At 38.2% G+C, this 17,477-nt stretch overlaps 1 protein-coding gene across 1 annotated transcript; it reads right to left on the bottom strand.

Moving 5' to 3' along the window:
* Positions 1–7,084: 7,084 nt before the first annotated feature.
* LOC121427918 (ileal sodium/bile acid cotransporter-like) lies at positions 7,085–16,777 on the bottom strand. The gene is made up of 6 exons (XM_041624495.1): positions 16,417–16,777; positions 13,603–13,971; positions 12,336–12,529; positions 11,620–11,824; positions 8,207–8,562; positions 7,085–7,899 (listed from the first exon to the last, which is right to left on the bottom strand). The coding sequence occupies exons 2-6, from the start codon at positions 13,867–13,869 to the stop codon at positions 7,740–7,742; spliced, it is 1,182 nt and encodes a 393-aa protein (XP_041480429.1). The 5' UTR covers positions 13,870–13,971; positions 16,417–16,777; the 3' UTR covers positions 7,085–7,739.
* Positions 16,778–17,477: the final 700 nt, after the last annotated feature.

Here is a 17,477-nt window from a genome sequence, read left to right as displayed (position 1 = left end):
ATCAAACCATATCTCTAGAAAATCGTTTCAAGAAATTTCGAAATGACGGAAAAATAGACGCAAATTTGTGGGGAAAAATTCACGAAACGGGTGGGTCAACTCGGCCCGCGGTCCGAGTTGTCCCCGATTCATGGCCCCATCGTCCCCTTACAATATTATAATCTCTCTCTCTTCATAATCGTCTCCACAAGCCACTCTGGATCCAAGCATGGACCTACCTTCATGATTTCGTACCTATTAGGCCCTATTTCTATCCTTGGTATCACCCCCCCCCCCTCTCTCTCTAGTTTTAATTTTGATTTTCACCGCTACCCACCTCTCTCTCTTTCATTGTTATTCTCTTTATGTGCTCCCTTCTCTCTTTGTCTTGCCTACACTTTTCACACTCCGATCTCTTTTCCAATTACTCTCTCCCAATCCTTTTTTTAAATACCATTGGTACCAAAATAATATCCATTTTATTATGTTCTTCACTTTATCGCACTCATTCCCATAATTGAACCCAATTCAATCCAGGGACCAGTTTCATAAAGACTTAATCATCGCAACTATAATGCAATGCGCATGATGGGGCCGGGCTAGATCAGGTACGGCATCTCAAAGTGAATATTCAGTGTTCCGTTGCATAATATCTATAACAAATCAACCATCAGCCAATCGAATTGATTGATTTCAGTAGATTATAACTGTAGTTAAAAGTTAACTTATCATTTCAAGTTTAATGATCAAGGACGAAATCTCAAAGTGCTTTATATCTGGTGGAAAAGACTATGAAATACCAACTACTATCAATATAAATGAAGCAATCCAGGGGCCCGTTGCAGAAACAAGTTGCGATCAAACGCAACTCAAAAAATCTTGCGCAACTTGATTTTTCAGCCAACGAAGCACCCGTATTCGGGACTTGCGCCTGATATGTTGACTTGCGTCTTAACGCAACTCTTTCTGCAACAGGCCCGTGTTCAGGAGTGGTAAGCAGTGGGCGACATGACATTTGCTCCTGCGACAATTTCTCTGGGCTTTATTTCGTCTAAGATATAGGGTAAGGATTAGGGTTGCAATAGGGTTTTATGTCGGGTATAGGGTTAAGCTTAGGATGGGATAATATAGTGTTACAGGGGAAGTTCACCCTGACAAAAAGTTTATTGTAAAAATAGCAGAAAAAATAATAAAAAATATTGCCGAAGGTTTGAGAAAATTCATCAAATAATTAAAAAGTTATTAGATTTGTGACGTCATATGCGAGCAGCATTCCTACATAGCGAATGGTAAAAAATCAATGAAATGTCATTTTCTCAGAAAATTGAAAATGGTTTTCACTGTAACTTTTGTATATCAATAGACAAATCTTTTCACACCCGATCATGAAAAGAAAATAAAATTGAGTCATCAGGAACCATACAAAATTTGAATTTCATACATTTTATATTACATAACACATGGGGCAGCTGCTCGTTTATGACGTCACAAATCCAGAATTTTAAACTCTAATAACTTTCTTACTCTTTAACGGATTTTCCTCAAACGTTCACCAATAATTTTACTATTTTTTCTGCTATTTTTACAACAAAGTTTTCTTCAGGGTGAACTTCCCCTTTAAGTTCAGGGTTGGTTGGTCATTCCATTAATGTGTGGAATTCGCAGTGGTGCAACTGTTGCCGGAGCAAACGTCATGGTACCGACCAGTTAAGAAGTAATGCACATTTTTCAGATGAAATGAAGACAAACTACCAGTCATAAGTGCGTGATATAAAAAAATGTATAAATGCTTTATTTCCATTCAAACCAAGTGGAAAGACAAATTCAGCTAAACACTTTCTTTAAAAGTAGCAGCCTCCAACAAGTTTTATACAATCCATTTACTTTTTTATCCCAGTGAAGAGGGAGCACCAAAGAACCTAAGGTTGACATGTTAGAAAAATACACAAAAACAGGAATGACATGATTAGATCAGATGTATAAAAACATTTGAAAATCTTTATATATTTTATAATATAATCACAACCACTCCTTCATTTCACCTTGTTCAGGGTTTATAAAAGATATCCAGGCACGGATCCAGAGTGAGGCTATAACAGGGGTGCTAATTTTGTCTGAAAGATTTGACAAGCAGGAACCCCCCCCCCCCCCCCCCCCCGCTAAATTCTGAGCCTGGTATTCCAGGGCCCTGTCTTACAAAGAATTACAATTGATCTAATCAATCGTAACTATAAGGAAATCCATCAGTGCCATATTTTTTCTACAGGAAATTTGCAAAATGTCCTTTGTAATAAAAGAAGGAAACACCAAATTGTCAAGAAATCAATGAATTCATGGATGTACATTCATATCTAGAAAATCGTTGAACAAACATGCATTTCATATGTTGACTTTGCTGGCTTTCCGTAGTTGCGATTGATCGGATCAATCGCAAGTCTTTGTAAGATGGGCCCCAAGTATATTTCAACACCATTAAACCAATAATATGCAAACCAATACTAGTAAATGCTTAATATGTTTTGTTATTACGCAATATCAAGCATAGTACCAACAGGCCTCAAAGGATATCAAAATATATTGAAATAAATAAAATGAAGTAATAAAAGTTATTTCAGCCAAGCTTGAATAAGTGAAGTGAATGAAAATTCTCCAAGAAAGTTTTTCAAAAAATAAAATCAAGGTGAACCAGTTCCCATTATCATAATTCAAGCAAGTCAAACATTACAAAAAAATATGATGGTCAGTCAATACTTTTGATCAAAGGAATAAGGTATCAATATCTGAGTACATATTTGAAGGAACTACACATAACATAAATTAATATCAGTGCTGGATCCGGGTGGGGGCACCGGCCCGTGCAAAATTCACAAAATTTACCAAAAAATATGCACAGAAAATGTAAAAGTGCCCCCACGTCAGGCTCGGTCGCTTCGCTTCCTCGCTCGAGTTTCTTCCTCGCTCGCGTGTCTTGCCTCATCCCTTCCCCTTCCTGGAAAATTCCTGAGTACTGTCATGAACATACCCTTTAATTGAATCATTACACTACAATCGGATGCATCCGATAATTAATCAACAATAGTATGCCAGGCTTTGCGATCTGACATGAGAGTTGGTAAATCATGTAACAAATTATTTGGAATCAGTTATATATTTTGAATCTTTTTGGTTTAAAATGCCATGGTAATTTCATCTTCATTAAAAATAGGAATGCCCAATAAAAGTATTATAAAAAAAGTTTCATGTAAAATATTGCTGTATGCATAGATAAGAATGAAATGAATCGCCACTGTAGAAAGTAATATAATACTGCATATCACGATGTTGCATTTGTCGTGACGTAGTTTAAAGAGGCCACAAGAAATATTGCAATTTTATTGAAAGCGTGCATATAAATTAATTGATATTCACACAATGCCACAGACACAAACAAAAAAACAAAAACCAGATTGTAGGGAAAAATAATTTCTAGATTATTGAATTATATAGATAGTATTGAACTGGATATTGAAGTGACAATATTCTTTCAAGACTCTTGAAAGTAAAAACAAAATCACTACAAACATGTCTGCAAGATTCAAACAAGTGCATTTGAAGGGCTAGCACTGCAATATTTGAAGGGTGAGAATAATATTCGGAGCGAAAAAATAGTATTTTTTACTTTTCAGCAATCCACATATACAATGTTTTTTTTTGGAAATATATTTTTCCTGAACCAGCAGTATTTTCATTAAAAGAGAGTATAGAATACAGCAGTGCAAAACCAATGCAATTTCTATATAATCTGGTTTCAGTAAAAAACATCAAGTTGGACTCCTGGTCTTTTGTTGTTTTTAGATTAAAAATAAAACTCCCTCAGCCTTAAAATTTCAGCCTCACATAAATTACACTATGAAAGAGACAGGGGAAAAAAATTACACGGGGGGGGGGGGGGGCTGGGTGCGATTTGGCCCCCAAAATGCTCACAAGAGCCCTGGAAACGAAAAGAAGAGCCCTGGAACTCCCCATTCACCTCAATGTTAAAGCTTATCCAATGTTACAGATTTAGACAGCAAGTTGTGAACAGTATCCCCCCCAAAAAAAAAATGAAAAAAAAAATAAAATATAAAGAAATAAAAATAAATAAATGAAAAAAAAATGGATGAGGGAGACTATTGACTGTGTTTCTTATATTAGGAAATGCTGTAGACACACATGCCTTAAAATTTAGAATGCTTGCAATATTTATACAGCAATTGATACAATGCATCCAAGTGCCGCATACTATTACTCCTGAAAGGCTCTCGAACATTCAATAAATTCCTTCCCACCGAAAGACCAACAACTAAACCTGGGTAGAGATTGGCAAACAGAGATAAACATGAATGTACCTGAATATAATTCTGACCAAGATGCATGAAAATATGGGTCAGCCCCCCCCCCCAGTCATCCAGTACATAGCCAATATGCATGAGGGGGCGTCGTAGGCTTGTGGTTAAAACTCTCGTCTTTTAATCTGAAAGATGTGGGTTCGATTCCAAGCCATGGCGTGTTTTCCTTCAGCAAGAAATTTACCCACATTGTGCTGCACTCAATCCAGGCGAGGTAAATGGGTACTGGCAAGAAGTAATTCTTCAAAAAGCTGTGAGCACTGGAATCGGTAGACAAGCTAAGCTGGGGTAATATGGGAGCACCTTGAGCACCGAGCAAGGTGGATATGGTTTATTGCCATTTCATCTACTGTCATTTTGTCCACTCACCACCATGGTATCGCTGATAGTAGGCCTAGTTATCATGATTTTTTAAAAATGATTTATTTTATCTTCAATAATTTCAACGTATAATTGAGAAAACATTTTGCCACCCCTGCTCGGATAAAGACCATATGAGTGTTAGACGAAATGGCTATTGGACCAGTTGGCTATCAAACGAAATGACTAATGGACGATTTGGGAATTGGACGAAATGTTTATTAGACGATTTGGTTGTTAGACAAACTTATTGGACCTAATGGGTGGTGGACGAAATGATAATCAGATGAAAAGGCAATTGGACGAGTTGATAAGTAGACAATTTAGATATTGGACCAACTGATATTAGCCAATATGGCTATTGGACTAAATGAATATTGGACGAACAGATTAATGGACGAGTTGACATTAGCGTAATGGAATTACACTAAATGGGTGGTAGCAGGCTGGGTGGTAGACAAAATTGTTACAGACAAACTGATGATTAGACGAAATGGATATTGGATGAAATGTTGATGGACGAAATGGCATTCGACACAATGAAGGTAGACCATGTTGTGAGTGGACGGAAATGCAGTATCAGAAATGGCAATTTACAGTGGATGAGTACGCTATACAACACCCATATTACATGTATTATTTATTATCACCTACCAAAAGCATAGCATCATTCATCAATATAACAAAGGAAAATGATTGCATAGCATTAGAATGACAACACACATAAAGTGAACAAAATCTGCAAAATGCCACATTAACTGCATTGCCTATAGGTAAAGTCAAAGGTAATATTATACAGATATTGCCTACCTAGAGTTTGAATATAACATTTCCTCTCCCCGACGGAGTTATATTTTTCCCAAGGGATAATATTTTGCCCGAAGCGCGCAGCGCTGAGGGAAAATATTATCCCGAGGGAAAAATATAGCTTCGGAGGGGAGTAGAAATGTTATTTATTAAAACGATAGACCAGGCAATATCTGTTATATTATATAGTATATGTGGATTCGCCATCAGAAATTGCATTCATCATCTGGCTCAAACCCGAAATTCTTGCTACAGCTCTGATCCATCTACGTCATAATAGATTTTTTGTGTGGAAAATACATCAAGCGCGTTCTTCATGCAATCGACACGTTAACATTAGCGCGTACATCATATAAACTACCTTGGTACGCAACTTGTATGCAGCGAGTGACGTCACCTTAGTGAATATAACGCCGCAATTGAAAATACAACGCAGTATATTCCCTAAAGTGACGTCAAAACCTAGAATATAACAAATGCGATCCTCGCAGCTATGGTCACGTGATGGCGTATTGACCTATCACTGATTCGAATCTACATAGCCTATGTAATATTCAGTATTATTCAAGGTTGGATCTCATCCACAATATAGCTGTAGCGGAAGCATTAAAACTAGGATGGAAATCGTCATATAGATGTAGGCCATCAACAGAAGTTACCTCCTGTAAAATAGTTGCAATGGCAGGTTTAGCTGGCACAGATGAATCGGGCATCGTAAATATATGGAAAGAATACCAGTAGTTGCGTGGGGATGAGAATTTGATATGGAGTTCATATGCTATTAGTAAGAATCCATACGTATTGGAATATTCACAAGTCTAACACAATTGAATAACATATTTTAAAATACCATCACCAAAGTAACATAAAACATTTTTGCAATACATAAAAAAGAACTGATCTGACCCTGCTATTCATTGTTTAATCTACATTTTACTGCACCTTATACATGTAGCTAATGTGCCCTTGTCCTTCACTTATATAAAAAAAAAACTAATAACCAACCAACCCATTTTTACCCCCAACCAAACAATTTATTAATTTATTATAGGACAAGTCCACCCCAACAAAAACTTGATTTGAATTAAAAGAAAAAATTCAACAAACATAACACTGAAAATTTCATCAAAATCGGATGTAAAATAAGAAAGTTATGACATTTTAAAGTTTCATTTCATTTCACAAAACAGTTATATGCACATCTTGGTCGGTATGCAAACGAAGGAACTGATGACATCACTCACTGACTATTTCTTTTGTATTTTATTATATGAAAATATTTTGATTTTCTCGTCATTGTCATGTAAAATGAAGTTTCATTCCTCCCTGAACACGTGGAATTCAATTATTTTAACATTTTGTGCTTCAGGCAAGGAGGTCCTAATCATCAAATCATCAAATTCGTAAAAATTGAAATATTGTATAATTCAAACAATAAAAACAAAAGAAATAGTGAGTGACATCATCGACTCTCTCATTTGGATGTAACTGGCTCGTTAATATAAATATTTTGTTAAAAACAACCGAAACTTGAAATGTCGTAACTTTCTTATTTTACATCCGATTTTGATGAAATTTTCAGTATTGTGCTTGTACTTGAATACTGGCAAAGTAATTGCACTGTTTATTGTTACCGTGCGTGGCACTTACCACATACAATTACACAAAACTTGTGCAGCTTATGTTTGACAAACTCGGAATACAGATATCACTGACTGATAATTTTGCACAGAGGCGCAATCAGAAACTGGCAAAATTCTGGACGACAGATGAATATTATGGTCCCTAGTCATAAAGCTGAACCCTGGCTGGGTCATCGTGACCTGTTTTGTGTTGAGTATGTACATCAATTAGACAGAAAAAAAATGTGTCTCTCAGGTAACAATTAACATTGCATCTAATAGACCCTACTGCGTGAAGTGACCTGAGTGGACATTTAGGCCAGCACCGATGTATACATAAGCCCTGCAGTGTATGTGTACTATGTATGTGTTGTGTGACTGGATAATGATGGACAGTAGCATGCAAATTAAGTCGAAGACCTTTGAGCACAGCCCGTAGAAAAACCGTCCAACAGCGCCTTCTTGAATCCTGGGAGCGTATGCCTTTAAATAATAACTCTAGAGCAGATTTTAAACTTGAATATTGGCCAAGGACTCGAGAAGACACATTGAAAAAAATATGTTAGAAAATGTGTTAATACCTGTTAGTATTCAAATGATTTTATCATATGAAAGGTTCCTTGGTGGCGTTTTCTTCAGCATCCCTTGGTTGAATCCCTTGTTCATCATTATCATGATCTTGGAGCTCAACTTCCTTGTCGCCTCCTCTCTGGTCATCCTTGGCATCATCCTTGACATCACCCTCCAGTTCAGGTTTGTAATGTCTGAGAGAAGAAAAATGAATAAAAAGAGCTTGTTTCAATTAAGATCGTGGAATTGCACAATTGCATCGTGGAATGATCTCCACCCTACCCTGGTATGTCAAACCGACCCAGATAAATTCAAAGCTGCTATTCTAAAAACTCTCTAAATCCACCCTCAATCACCACAACTGCCAGTTACAATTCCATCAGAAATATTTTGGAAGAACTACAACCAAGTACCAAGATGAATTATAATAATAATAATAAAAGTCAATGAAATGTTATCGTGTATGAAAAAACCAAGCATTTAAAAAATGAGCCAACAAACCTGTATATCTTGTAGGCCAACGTCCAGGAGCTGAAACTAAGGATGCTGAACGGTCCAAAGAACATCGGGTAGACTATGACCCCCAGGAACAGGTCCGTGTCGTCCTTGTAGGAGAACGAGATCAGCGTCATCGCGATCCCTATCTGCTGTAGTCCGGTCTCAAAGGCGATGGTACGGGACTGCTTGTGGGGTTGGCAGAGGAGCCTGGCGAGGGTGTAGCCCAGAGACCAGCCGATCCACATGTGGAGGAGCGAGGCAACGTAAAGCTTCCAGGTGGATGCCCAGATGTTCGGGTTGATGAAGACTGTGAGGATGATACTGGTGAGGATACCAAGCATGCCGACTATGCCGAGAGGCTGAATAGAGAGATAAAAATATTACCATGTCATCAAAATTGTAATACCTCTTTACCTATACCTGTAAAAATATGCAGTATTCTTGCACATTCTTACATCACAGGTGATGATGATACTTTTATTACATCATTTTCTACATACAGCTCATTTTAGCATCGACATAAAATGTGGTATTGTTGCACATTTTTGCATCACAGGTGATGATGATACTTTTATTACATCATTATCTACATACAACTCATTTTAGCATCTACATTAAATGTGGTATTATTGCACATTTTTGCATCACAGGTGATGATGATACTGGTGACAATACCAAGCACATAACCACTTCACCGAGAGCCTGGATAGAGAGACAGACCCATTACCATTTAATCATAATAGTATCACATCATTACCTAGATACAACTCATTTTAGCATCTAAACAAAATGCGGTATTGTTACACATTTTTGCAGCAATGATGATACTGTACCAAGCACACTGACTACTCCAAGAGGCTGGAGAGAGATATGCAAATATCACTTTTTAATCTTGATAACATGTGACATTTGTGACCCAGCACCACAAAACCTACAAAAAAGTCGCACTGTGTGATTTTCAATTGGAGCCAGCTAAGAATATTTTGGTCAGCATGTTCATATTTCAGATTTTTGTGTTTTCTGAAAGAGTATACTCTCCCCTACTTACTGTAAAAATTTGGATGTACCAATCAAAACTAAAGGGTTATTTTTGAGTGTTTTAGTATAACTATTTTATCTGTTTTTTTTTCAAAAAACCCTGAAATATTCATCTCTCTTTGAACTCCTATAAACTTTAAACAGGATAACTTCTAATATTGATACTTGTTCAAACTAATGGACAGGATGTACTTAAGTGTTTGAACTTTGGGGACAAGCTAATAATTCCTTCAATTGAAATTTTATTTTCTATTATTCCTGTAGTCTACAATACACAATAACTGTGGAAGAGTATTGCTATTCAATAGACTAGTAATTTTCTATCCCCCTTTTCTCAAAAGGAGTGTTCAATGGTAGTGAACATTCTCCTCTTGTGTGGGTTAAGATCAATCATTGTGCATGAGTTATATATCATTATAATAAAGCTTAGTATCTCCTCTTTCCAAAGGGCTATTTAACTAAAATTTCATTTTAGTGGTTTTGTGGTGCCTGGTCACATTTGCTCTTGCGAAAGTTGCTCCTATTAAAATTGAAGACATTAAGGCCACCGCAGATCCCACGACCCGACTGGTTTACGACTGGCTTGTGACTGAGTGAGTAGAGATGAATCGCAAGGTAGTCATAAGCTTCGACACTGCACACCTGCTTGCGATCCGAAAAACCATGCTGTCTGCGACTGATGCATGCGCGTTATGCCTTTGCCATGGCAACTGAGAAAATGACGCTTAAAACAGCGTATACGCGTTGTATATCATATATGCGTCGTGCAACTCTGCTTGGCTGGAAGTTGGATTGAGCTTGCAATCCAGTCGACACGTCAAATCTTTACGATTTTCATTGTGACTTTACTCTGACCGGCCTGCGACTCTCAAGCTGACAAGAGCTGTGACATCACATCTCCCTTCACTCAGTCAGAGACCAGTTGGGTCGTAGGGTGTGCAGTGGCCTTAAAAGCCATACACAATTATCCCAAACTTAAAACTGACTTATATGTCTTTTGCACATTATCAGTTGTTCCCCATTCTTTCCCTTTTTTCCCCACTCTTATATGCACCAGTTTATTTTACCTTTCTTTGTTACCTGTTTGACCCACCTCTCACTAATTCTCTTGTTATTCATCTCTTCCTCATACCCTCTATCACTGTTTTGTTCCAGATCCTGTTTGATGTTGCCTGCCTCATTATCTTAATCCCTCTTGGCTTGAGGTCCTGTATTACACTAACTTCCCTTTGTGTCTGCCTTCTCCTTTTCTTACATCCCCTTCACAAACCTGATTGGTCATCTCCACTCACTAATGCCCCTTTTGTCTCCTTGTTTCTAGTGTTACTATTGAATGTCTGTGGTCTATATTATGGTTGTTCCACTTCATATGTTTGTCATTTTGCCTCCAACGAAGATTCTGCTAGGATCAAAAGCTTAGGCCCCTTTTGACTCGCGAACTTCAACTTCACAGTATTAATCTTAATCCTAATCCTCATATCGATTCTGCTCCATAAATCCCATCACAATTCTTGCCTTCACACTTCACTTTCTGAGAAATCAGCAGAGAAATTGTCACTGGGGCAAAATAATATCTCTTTACCAATTTTATTACCATTACGTACAGAATGCATTTTAGCTTGGAATAAAATGTGGCATTTTCTCACAATGTTAATCTTAAATATTTGTTGTTCCCTATTTGTTATATAATTTTGGTCATTTGAGCTAAAATATAAAACATCTGATCTACAAAGGATAAGTGGCCTCGCTCTAAACATATTAACATTCCCATCATGTAAAAGCAAATACATCCTACTGTGAATCAATATCAGCTGTTTGTGAAACACCCCCCCCCACCACCACCGAGTGGCCACTGACATCCAGACACAGATCTGGAGGTACTCAAGGGGGGATTGTGCCCCCTTCCTTCAAGACATTTTAGGGGGGATTTATTTTTCATATGGGGAAAGCGGCTCTAACGGATGTGACGTTAGACCTCCATGTTTCTATGCTTATCCGAAAAATTCATGTAAACCTCCCACCCCACCATGGCTTTTGGTAATTTATCCTTTATCATAACATCAGGAGCGTGGAGCATGGTGGCCCAGTGGATTAGTCTCCGTACTTTGAAACAGAGGGTCGTGGGTTCGAATCCCAGCCATGGCATAATTTCCTTCAGCAAGAAATTTATCCACATTGTGCTGCACTCGACCCAGGTGAGGTGAATGGGTACCCGGTAGGATTTTTCCTTGAACGCTTTAGCGCCTATTAATATGGCGGCTCAGCTACAGCCCGGGTAATAATATGATACCAAGTATCAAAGCGCAGTTGAGTATATGCACATAGTAACTGCGATATATAAATGGACATATTATTATATTATCACAAAGTGGACTCACCTTGCCGATAAAGATCCCCCACTTTCTTGACTTCCATCTGATCAGCATACCGAGACCCACGGGACCGATGAACGATACCAGTGCGATAATGATGTCCTTGTACGGTATAACGGCCCCTCTGTCCGTCCACCGTCGTCCATAGATAAAGAGGTTGAGCGGCATCGAGCCTAGCGTTATTACCGTTGATATCGTTGTCATCACCACGCTGAAATTGGGTGAAAATAAAAGAAGTAATAAAAATTTACAGACAATACTAATAATTAATAACCCATTTAACACCTGGGTGGAGAGTGGCAAAGTGTGGATTAACACCTTGCCAAAGGACGCTAGGCCATGGTGGGATTTGAACGCACGACCCTCTGATTTCAAGGCGAGAGTCAGAACCGATACACCACGATGATTCCGCAATCACTTTAATGAAATGACTTGAAGTATTTGATAATAGGTATAATGTCATATAAGTGTTGTGGCAATTGTTGACTAGGCACCCGAACAATTTTATGCAAAATAGGTATATTTATCCAATAAAAATACATTTTTATTTTATGTTCTTCACACAACAATTTTGGGGCATTATTGTCTGTAATGAAATGGAAAAGTGATATACAACTTTTTATAGGGGGGGGGGGGATTTACCAAAGAAAAATAAAGAAAGGCTTTAAGAAACTTGTCAAATCCTCCACAGGATTATCATTATTATTCATCATTTGACTCACCTGAGGCAAACGTCACCATCTGTCCAGTAGGTGAAGAGGTTTGAGGTTGTTCCTCCAGGACTCGAAGCTGCAATGAGTATACCCAGAGCATGGGGTGGCTCCATCCGAAGCACAATCGCCAGGATGAATCCTATCAGAGGCATCAGTATAACCTGACAGACGAACCCTATACCAACCCCAACAGGTCGACGAAGCTACATGTACATCAGAAAAGAAAGACAGGAAAGATACAATATGGATATTATTATATTAGATTCAAATAAAACCAAGATAAGTTGAAAGACTTTATCAAAGTTGACCATCATCTATATTAACCCTATCACTTAGTATTCAATAGAGGAAAAATAAATAATGTCACTGTTAGGTCATCTCACCACCCCATCCCTTTAAGGTTGTTTCGCCTTGACACTAGAGATTGCTATATATGTATACCTAGAGTATAGGGTAGCTGCATCCGAAGCACAATAGCCAGGACGAATCGCCTCAGAGGCATCAGAAGGCCTATAACCTGACATACGAACCCTATACCGACCCCAACAGGTAGACAAAGCTCTCAGGTAAGAGTAAGAAAAATGGCAATGATGAATATCATCAGAGGCATCAGTATAGCCTGACATATAAAAACTTACCCCAAATGAAATTTAACTGAATTATGAACAATGCGTGATAATACAAAAGCAGCAGACTGTTTATGAACAGGATGTAAGGAAACACCGTATACAATGACTTTGTACACAAAATCAATATTTTGGTTAATTTCAGATCTGACATGCACTTATCTACTGTACGTACAAAATGTTTTGTCATTTCAGAACTGTGTGGCAGGGCATTGCAAATTTGGTCTCAACGGATGCATAAAACTTCAAAGTAAAAGGTCAGTGAGTGTTTAGAGTTAAGAATAAGATATAGAGTGTGATAAACCAGCATTAAAAGTTACTGTAATGGTATAAAATATAGGCCCTTTGCCCCTTTTGCATGATATTGTATTGATTGCAAGATTGCATCCTACACTCCATAGCAAATCAAAATTTCCTGCTGCAATAAAGAATGATATTACGAACTTGCCACAGAGCCAAAATTCCCAGTAACTCTAGACTCCAATGAGTTTTTCTTGAAACATAGTCAGTGGCTTTCACTGACCACTGTATTCTTGAATAGCTACTGAAATACTTGCATCAGTTTGGCTCATAGCCAAAAATATTTCAGAGAAAATTTCTGACTAATTTTTTAGGAAATGTTCCCCTGATCTCTTTAGATTGATACCTACAACTATTTTGAAGTCTTTTAACTCGATGGCAGCTCCCATCCCGACCATGGTGAGTCCGAGAGTAACCATCAACACATACTGGTTGGCAAGCTTTAGAGATTCGATATTCCTGCCACTGTTTGTCTCGTTACTGCTACTGTTATTCAATGTGATGTTCATCCCATGGCTCCCGTTGACCTTGTAGTGACCCGTAACATCTGACGGTCCTGGGAGCCCTATGGTAGAAGACATCGCCTCTATGGCTTTCGTGGTGAGTTCAATAGCCATAGATATTAACCACTTGTAGTTGTACTAACTTGTAGTTGTACTAACTTGTGATTTTCATCAGATTTTCAGAGATGTCCAGGTTGCAGAATTCATGGGTTTAATCTGCAAAGAAAGTAAGAGCAAACGAAACTTGGAATGAAATTGGCATGGAGTCATGAAGATGCTGATGCCTTTGGCAATGCAAATGAGACATGTTCATGTTTGTGGATTGCTCCAAAACATTTCAATGACGATTATGAGGATGATGATACTGTGCTTGATAATTAATAGATAATGAAGTTAGGGATAAACCTGATGTTCAAAAGAGTGATCAAAATTCCTGAAGTGTGTGTTTTTTTACTGAATGGGTGCAGGTACAGCTACGTAGATCTCTATACATGAGGCACCGTTTTTTTTTTGTTCAATCTGAAAATGACTGGCCAAGTTTTTTTTTCCAATACCCGAATCGTGTGCAAAGTGAATAGGTGCGCAGACATGGCGTATTGTTTTTATCCAATCTGAAAATGACTGCCTGGGCTGAGGTTTTTTCCAGGAATATCCTATATTTCTTTCAAATTCTAATGAGATATTTGATACACTTACTCATGATAATTAGAAGTAACATTATCAACAGAAAGATTTTGTGAAATAAAAAGAAGATCATGTTAAATCTTAACTCAAATTGTTAGGTGTGCAGACTTAGGGACCACCACCATACTAAGTAACCGTTAGCATGGTTAGTTGTTACTTACTTAATTATGGAACCTATCTTAAGTGCAACCCATCATCTTGTCATGCCTAGTCTTTTACTAGGCCATAGCCATAGGGATATTAAGAATTAAGATGACGAGATCTCCAGAGCTATAATGCGTGAGACTCAAGCATTTTGGACTCCTGTTCATCCCCTCAAATTTCTGTCTCACGCAACTATCACAGCCTATCCCCATTGTACACAATGTCTGTGATCTCACTCAGATTCACAGAAAATCTCACGCATAGCTGGTCTTTGAACTTGGCATCTCTGGATCTCGTCATGTCTACATAGTGTGGGAGAGATGATCAGATCATGGGAGGATCTCGCCTCTCGGATCCAAGATCTTGCCATCTGATCATCTCTTATAAAACATACAGACATGACGAGATCAAGCAAGGATCTTCTTAATCTGATCATTTCTCCCAGTCCCACATGATTCTGATAAAATTTAATTAAGCTTCCAATAACTCCTGACTCACTCTGTTTAGTACAAGTTACAACCACTCATTCAATGAACAAGGTTATACTACTTACTAGGCTACGTCTACGGTACGGTACCGTAAGGGCACTAGTATTCAACCCGGCATAATTCAAAGATTTTGACATATTTCCAAAAATATTTAGAAATATGGAAACTATCTTAATTTCATACCTTTGTTATTTCCAGGGTAATCTGTTGTCGGTATTTTCTTTATCAATCTGTCAACTGGATGCGCGTAGGATCGAATTATGCGCCGATGGCCTTTTGCACTGAATTGCACTAGTATTCAACCTAGTGAGGATAGATAGCAAATCTCAAAAGGGTTTATATTGGTAAATTAGATCTAGATCTATGTAAGTCTCTGGTTTTTATTAATTCCCTGTTTGGTCTCATCTCAAATGGTCTAGTCCATAGTCGGATGGGACAAGGGCAGATTGAGAGACAGGACCATCTTTCATCGCTAGGTTGAATACTAGTGCAGACGGGTTGAATACTAGTGCAAAAAACCGTCGCCGTATAATTCGATCGCCCGCGCACACAGTCGACTGGTTGAAGAAAAAAATAACGGAAAAAGAATAACCAGCATTTGCTCTTAGAAATAAGACGGGTCTGAAATTCAGGTAAATTCTATGTTTCTATATATTTGAGGAAACTCTCCAAACGGGTTGAATACTAGTGCCCTTACGGTACCGGTATATGATGGGGGGACCTAAAGCTACGCACTTTGTTTACAAACGATAAAAACTATCCAAATTTTAATATTTGAACAAATTATCTGTCGCTAACTTGTGGCAAATATTCTAAAGATCATTAAGCAGAACAAAATATCACAAAACTCACTTAATACGAAAATCCCGCCGTGTTTTCCGAACACCTCTTGAATTCGCCGCCCGATGTTAGAAGGGGTCCTAAAGCTACGCACTCGGTTTATCACGCAGAAAAATAGTATTTCCTGTGCCTCAATTTCTAAAATATGTTCATACTATTATACGATAATATGAAATTAAAGAGAAATATAGCTCCAAAATTCAAAATAGTTGTGGGTGTTCTCTGCATTTAGAGATTTACTGCAGCCTTTGTAGAAAAGATTGAATAGGAATCGTTCGTCACTCTGTGCAGTCACAATTCCACACAAAGTGCGCATTTGCCATTAAAAACTGCATGCGCGATGGGTGGTGCGTAGCTTTAGGACCCGCGCAGCTTTAGGACCCCCTACCATACAATGGTAGATGATGACTCTTAATCTCCCAAATGACCTGTATGAATAAGATGAGTTTAGTTTGTGAAAGCTAGAGGAGACCTTTTTGATGTCAGCGAAGAGAGATGGACTCACCAGAGATAGCAGCATTCTCCGACTACACCCGGGTACCCGCGCCGCCCCGGCGGGGTACGTCCATGGATGTAGGCCGATGTAGGCCCTCGCTTCGCGATCGATCGCGTCGGGGCTCCGCACCGTGGGTGAAGCAGTTGTTATTGTATCTTTGATGGGGAAAAATAATAAAAACATTCTCATGCTCCTAGACAAGTATGCCATTTGCTCGCTGATGTTGCAATCTTGCACATAAATTCATACAAATGAATTCAACAATCATGAATTCATGATAATTAGTTTTTTCCCCTAGGCCTACCTCCAAATTAGAGATGTTGATAACAGGCAATAATTCTTGGATAACATCCACATTTATATAATAATCATGAGTATCAAATAAAGGTGCAACCGTGCAATATGGAAAGCTTTAAGTTATCGACTATATCCGCTCTCCAAAATTAATTCAGACGTGTGCAAAGCAAAGCAAAGCAAACAAGCATTACAAAAAAAAAACACAAAAATGCATCTCTTCTTGTGACAATACTGATACTCGGAGTGTGCCTGGCTGTTATGTGCGTTTTTCCGCTCTCGTTTTTAAGCTGTTTCTTTTACCTTTTGGCAATCCAACCACCCTAAAATACGAAAAAGAAAGGCAAAAGGGTGACAATTCAAATAAAGTTTTAACATCATGTCAAAGTCTATCACAAAATTAGATTTTTGTATAAAAAGGTATGTAAAAATCTTTACGCGCTTGCTTCACTCCCTCACAACATTTTTTCTTTTCTTTTATTTTTGCTACGATTTTACTTCATTCGCCATGTCTGCCATTCTCTTTTTTTTTACTTACAATTACGCCACTATGTTGGAAATATTTGGGGGAGGCTGGGGCCGCGGAAGCGAAAACTGTGTACAAAAACGTAAAAATGGCCAAATTATTGTGATTGTTACATTTGTTTGCATGGTCAGCCCCAGCCCCCCCCCCTTTAAAAACCGTTGATGTGAGGGCGGGGGGGGGGGATAACAATCTGATGCCTGGAAATGAAAGACAAGGATAAAAGAACCCCTGTCCTATTTACCTTTATGAT

Source organism: Lytechinus variegatus, chromosome 14, assembly GCF_018143015.1.
Source record: "Lytechinus variegatus isolate NC3 chromosome 14, Lvar_3.0, whole genome shotgun sequence".
Classification (NCBI taxonomy): Eukaryota; Metazoa; Echinodermata; class Echinoidea; order Temnopleuroida; family Toxopneustidae; genus Lytechinus; species Lytechinus variegatus.
This window is presented reverse-complemented; position numbering and strand designations above follow the sequence as displayed.